Source organism: Austrofundulus limnaeus, unplaced genomic scaffold, assembly GCF_001266775.1.
Source record: "Austrofundulus limnaeus strain Quisiro unplaced genomic scaffold, Austrofundulus_limnaeus-1.0 Scaffold1, whole genome shotgun sequence".
Classification (NCBI taxonomy): domain Eukaryota; kingdom Metazoa; phylum Chordata; class Actinopteri; order Cyprinodontiformes; family Rivulidae; genus Austrofundulus; species Austrofundulus limnaeus.
The window spans coordinates 9,798,595-9,804,276 of NW_013952403.1; the positions used below are offsets into that span (position 1 = coordinate 9,798,595).

A 5,682-nucleotide genomic window follows, 5' to 3' on the forward strand; every position below is an offset into this window, starting at 1 on the left:
GTGGATATAGCTCGCTCACACCGAGGACCTATCTACGTCATCATTTACCCAGAATGCTTTGTGTGTAAATAAAATGGCCCCGTCCGTGTAATATGTTTTTAAACTTTTTGTTTAAAATTGATAAAACTAAACAGCCTACAGTATTTTTACAGTCTTTATTTTACAGGTAAAATATATATGTTTATCAAATAAAGTTTAATGTTACAACTAATCATGGATCCCTTTAACAAGGAAACTGTACTACAAAGGTCAAGTGAAATTCACTTCTAGAAAACACAACCACATTTTTATGTGGTTAGATGAAGTACTTTTTTTTTATTTATATAGAAAAAAGACCATGCTAACTACGTCACCCAAAATGCTCTCCCAAAGTTTGCTGCATCACTGTACCTCGTGCATGGAGTCCAGCAGCTTGGTGAGCTGGTAGAACCGCTGCCAGTTCTGGCTGGAGTTCTCCTCGCGCTTCACGATGGCTTTCCCCAGCTCCTTAATGTACGACATGCGGATCTCCTCGAACACCGCCTGACTCTTCAGGCCGTCCTTCGGCACTGTGGGAGGAGAAACGCACAACGTCAACAGRTGAGTCTTTGGATGGTGCCGTCGCACTTAGGAAACCAGCTGCAGAGCAAAGGTCCGACCTGTGCTGAGCAGCAGCAGGACCTTCATYCACAGGTACTCGTCGTGGGAAACCTGCAGCCGGACGAACTCGCTGGAAATCTTCATCATCTGCTCAAACTGCTCGGCCATGTAGGGCAGCTTCATCCGCTCTCTGTGGGGACAAACCAACACTTGATAAAAGATTGACTTCATTTATATAATTGCCTACAAGTAAACATGCATTCATTAAATTCAATTCAAAAATACTTTATTGATCCCAGAGGAAAATTAGGTACCAGGAGGTAAATACCAGGAGGGAAACAGGAACAAACAGAAAAGTATCCTGAATTTCAGTTATCATGAGARCATGAACCAGAATGTGTCCGTTTTTCTCTTCTGTTGTTTTTTTGTGTCATAATTTCCCTTGGAAAAAAATCTCTGATATCTATAAGATAGCTACAAAAACATTACACATCGTGAAACAAGCGTCTATTAAAACAACGATGCYTACTCGTTGATGACGAGGTCCGGGGCGAAGCAGAGCATGTTGCCATTGCACTGTTGGTAGGACCTCCAGCCGAGACTGAAAGACATGAGGAAAAGCCAGGAGCACTGCAGCAGTGTCATCTGGTCATCCAYGTGCAGGTTCCTGAAACCTGAGGAGAAGCAATAATAGAGACGTCTCAACAAAGTTCAGAACTAGAAAAAAGTATGATGTGAGCATTTCCTGAAGGAATATAAATTCAAACCACACTGAATGCCAGAGTATGTTCCAGGGATGAACTACCATATGCTAACATTTAGCCTAATATCTGTAAAACTAGACATTGAGATTGTGTCCAAATTCAGGGGCTACATCCTTCGAAGAGCGATGTGCCGAAGGCTGTCCAATTTCAAATACTCCAAGTGTGGCCCACAAATGCATCTTACTTTTCCCCGATTTGAGGGACGGGATCAGTGGATCCTTTAGCCCACCCTATCCCAAGATACAGTGTGGGTTGATCGGGAGAATTTTTTTGCTTTTAATGGTGGACGAAGAGAGACAGGAATACCACTTTAGATAAAAATCTGGCGTTACAAAAACTGAAAGTATAAAGCGGTTGTGTTGTTAGACTTTTGTCATTTGCATAGATGTGTTTTTTTAACATTATTTCAGAAATCATCGTAAACAAGCTCGTATGGAGGGTTTCTTATTTGTTCAACTATAACCTCTAAGCTAATTTTGTTAATTTGTAATAACGTTATTATTTTGCTATAATCTTGATCCATTTCCAGGACATGTATTGGGGTAAGGGCAGGAATTAAGCTGAAGGCTAGACCGTCKAAACTGACGGCCACTTTCTTCCGACTTCACGGTCGACAAAGGACCTGGCCCACATAGACCAGGTAGGCCGGGTCCCTTGAAGGATGCAGCCCCTGAATTTGGCCTCTGTAATAAATATCATGGCATTTCAGTGAGACGTAGCCATTTTTCTGTTTGCAAAATTTAATAAGCTGTGGCTGAAAATTGCATTGAGCTGACTCCAAAAGTTAATCAGTTGCAGATGTAATGATTACTTTCTGCGAGTTTCATTAGAATCTGCTCACTGGTTCAGAAGATTATTTTGCTAACAGACACATTCAGACACAGTGAAACACACCATTATTTGAATCCTCACCTCTCAAGGCAGCAGGAGATAATTAAATATACATTCTGAAAACGTGTCATGGTTTGAGGACGCCACATTTGATGAATACATTTTCGGTGCTTTTTAAAGCAAAGGAAGCACAGAGAGTCAAACTGCTGTTTACTAAATTTATCCAGGTGAAAAGCTTCAGTTTATATCAATCAAAGCAGAGTTTTGAATCCTGTCATCTGTCAAATTAAAAGCGGGAAATGTTGAGCTGTACATTCTATCAATCAATAACAAAACTTGTTTTCATAGATAGTGCATTTTAAACTCCACACCGACCTGGCAGAGCCTTGGCCCACTTCACGGCAGAGATGACCTGCCGCCCCCCCAGCCTGTTCAGGGTGGTCATGAGGCGGGTMGAGGTGTCGGGCAGGGTGCTGTCGTAGCCGGCGTAGATGGTGTCCGGCTCGATGGCCTTCAGCAGGGACAGCATGGTGGGCACGAGCTGCGGCATGCACTTGGGGACGATGGAACGCGTCTCGACGGGCAGCGACGGCGTCAGCTCGGGCGGCGCGCTGCTGTGGTTGCCCTTTAGGCGATTCAACTTCTTGGTTTTGCGAGCTTTTAGGACGGGAAACAGGAAAAARGGGAAATGGAGGTGTTCAAGTCAAACAATGGGCGAAAGAGGAGGTCATCAGCGGGGGCTTCCTCCTTACCTTCCAGGTTCATTCCYGCCATCAGACACTTGCGGAAGCGGCAGGCCGGGCAGTTCTTCCGCCTGATCTTGTCGATGATGCAGTCGTTCCTCCCAGCGCACAGGTAATTATGCTGACCTGAGACGCCCAGGAGAAAAATAACCCATCAGTCCAATAACGACACACCATCACAGCCTTACGGAAGAATGACTTATAGTTTTGRACCTTCCACTGCTCTCTTGAAGAAAACCTTGCAGCTGCCACAGGTGAGAACTCCATAATGGCAGCCCGAAGCCTCGTCAGAGCACACCAGACAGATTTTATGAGTTCCACTCTTGCCCTGTGTCGTGGACGCAGCAGCGCCCCCTTCCTGTCTACAGGTGGGATTAAAAAGAAAAGAAAACATAACAAGAAAAAAAAGGATGGTTAGTTTTTGAAACTACAATCAAMTCAAAGACTGAATGCGCAACACATTAAGACTTGATTGAGGTTACATTTCCAACACTAAAACTTTAAATTAATAAATGACACAAAACATCACGAGTGGGATTTTCAGGCCTTTAAAGTTGTAATTATGTCAAGATGTCCTGGTCACGTTTGAAATCCAGCGGTTGTCATTAAACTGCCCTCATTCCTTTGACTGACTCACAAGTGCTTCCAGACCCATTGTGCACTACGGTGAGAAATGCACTTTGTCCAAAGCGCCACTAGAGGATGTCGAGCATTGCTGCATTCATGCACCAAACGTCAACACCCTCTTTCAAACCCTGTGGCTCCAGCAGAAACAACGCCCACATTCAGAGGATCTAGAGCCCGAGACGTGTGTGTCCATGTGACTACACGTATACCAGCACCATCGGAAGATTCTACCTGATAACTGCAGCTCAGAACAGGCCCTGCACACCAGGAAAAAAAAAACTGGTGAAAAGTTCATACTTTCAGCTCTTATAAAACCTGAAGGAATTAACCTGAAACCAGACCAGGATCAGCAGCAGCTCTGCCGTCAGAGGCCGCAGCAAGAAAGGGAAATCCTGAGTAAAACATCAAAGCGTGAGGTCCAGAAGTTAAAACACACGGGAGGCTCTTCAACCCCGGGAGCAGAGAGAGATTACTGAGCTCCACTGACAACACGCTGGGGCCAATAAGTCTGTCCCAAAGGCAAATATGTGAGCTCTCAAAACAACACAGGGTGGGTTTTTTTTTTTTTTTTGTGCACATGAAACGATAAAGTGTTTGAAATTTTAACAACTTAGATGCTCACAGAAGCTGAAACCTACGATATATAATTTGTTCAAAAATAAAAACGACGGTAAATAAAAACACAGAATAATGCCTCATTAAAGAGGCAGTTAACTCTAACAATCTTGGTCTATTTTTGATATTAAATCTGGATTCAACCTTTGGGATTTGTTTTAGAACCACACTGCAACCACAACACKGCGCTCGTTGAATTTGCTCTTTTTGACGTGACAAAATATTTCAGCTTGGATTTTTTTTCCTTTCCACCCATATCGGTGTCATTCCCCGCCAAAAATAGTTGAAAAAAAATCCAAAACAAAGCAAACATGATTCAACCTGTTCTGCAGCAAAGAAAAAAACATGTAAGCATTACAAAAAGATAAAATTGCATTTATTTTTTTCAGCAGGAAGGGGCAAACAATAAATGAATAAATTTACTACTTGCTTTTTTTAATGAACAGATTAAGTTAAAAGGTTTTAGCAATTCAAATTAACCGAAGTAAAAGCCCACATTTTTTTCAAGTTACTTGAAAGGTATGCTGTTCCAAAGACTCAAAACAAAAACAAAGTTCTTCACTGTAGTAGGATTTCAGAGGTCACAAAATAAGTGGAGGCCGAGGAATTTGTTTAAAGCCTTCTTGTTTTTCTTGTCACTGAACTTCTGGAGACACTTTCAGGCTGCCTGTTAGAAGCCGGACTGTTGCCCCTTGAAATTCTTTAAGGGCGGCTCAGACGAGGACAGGAAAAGCTGCTGTGGATCTGGGCTAYCAGTGAATGTAGTACCAGAGCCAAACGAACATCTGTGTGTGAGGGAGAGACGGTGCTGCGGGGCGAGCAGCACTACACGTCCATGGGATGGACACAAACCCGCCTCTGTTTGGTCAGTGTGGAGTAAYGACGAGCAATGTTGGCATAATGAGGGAGGGGGGTTTTAGTAACATTGTGGTGCCATTTTAATGCAAATTAAGCTACAGATTCTGACTTTAAGTTTGCAGTTTCTAAGGTCGTGTCCACATAGAAACAGTCCTTTATTGTAGTTTCTAAAAGTATCCTTGTAAACGCAGAACTGTTTTTTTAAATGTCTAAACACACACATTAAAAACCACCTAAAACACAGTGCTAACCATATCAGGCCAGTATGTAGGGCTGGGTGATAAAATCTGTCAATTTATCTAGAATTTCCTCTAGAGTTGTTACATTCATTTGTCCTTTCCCTCCACTTTTTATTTTTACGCAGTTATGAGACACAGTGGCAAATTCTCTATCAGATGTATTTATTGATCATCGCGATATAGATTGTTATTGTTTTAATCACCAWGTCCATACAGAAACAGTCATTTTATTTTATTATTTTATTTTGATCTTATTTTTAGTTTCTCAAAATAACCCTAGGGTATTGTTTCTAAAAATGTTTAAATACACACAGACACACTGAAAAACACCCAAAACACTGTAGTAACCAAAACCAAAAACAGGAAACAGAACAGGCAACATGCATGCACACACACACACACACACACACACACACACACACACAC

The 5,682-nt window shown here is 42.3% G+C and overlaps 1 protein-coding gene across 1 annotated transcript in view; it reads right to left on the bottom strand.

Annotated features, from left to right (window-relative positions):
• Positions 1-390: 390 nt before the first annotated feature.
• The window catches only part of nr3c1 (nuclear receptor subfamily 3, group C, member 1 (glucocorticoid receptor)), a gene marked incomplete at its 3' end in the record, with an annotated part of 31,758 nt that continues 26,466 nt past the window's right edge, over positions 391-5,682 (bottom strand). Inside the window, 6 exon segments of the mRNA XM_014008990.1 lie at positions 391-548; positions 639-769; positions 1,109-1,253; positions 2,550-2,831; positions 2,927-3,043; positions 3,131-3,279. Coding sequence (XP_013864444.1) covers positions 391-548; positions 639-769; positions 1,109-1,253; positions 2,550-2,831; positions 2,927-3,043; positions 3,131-3,279 — 982 coding nt within the window.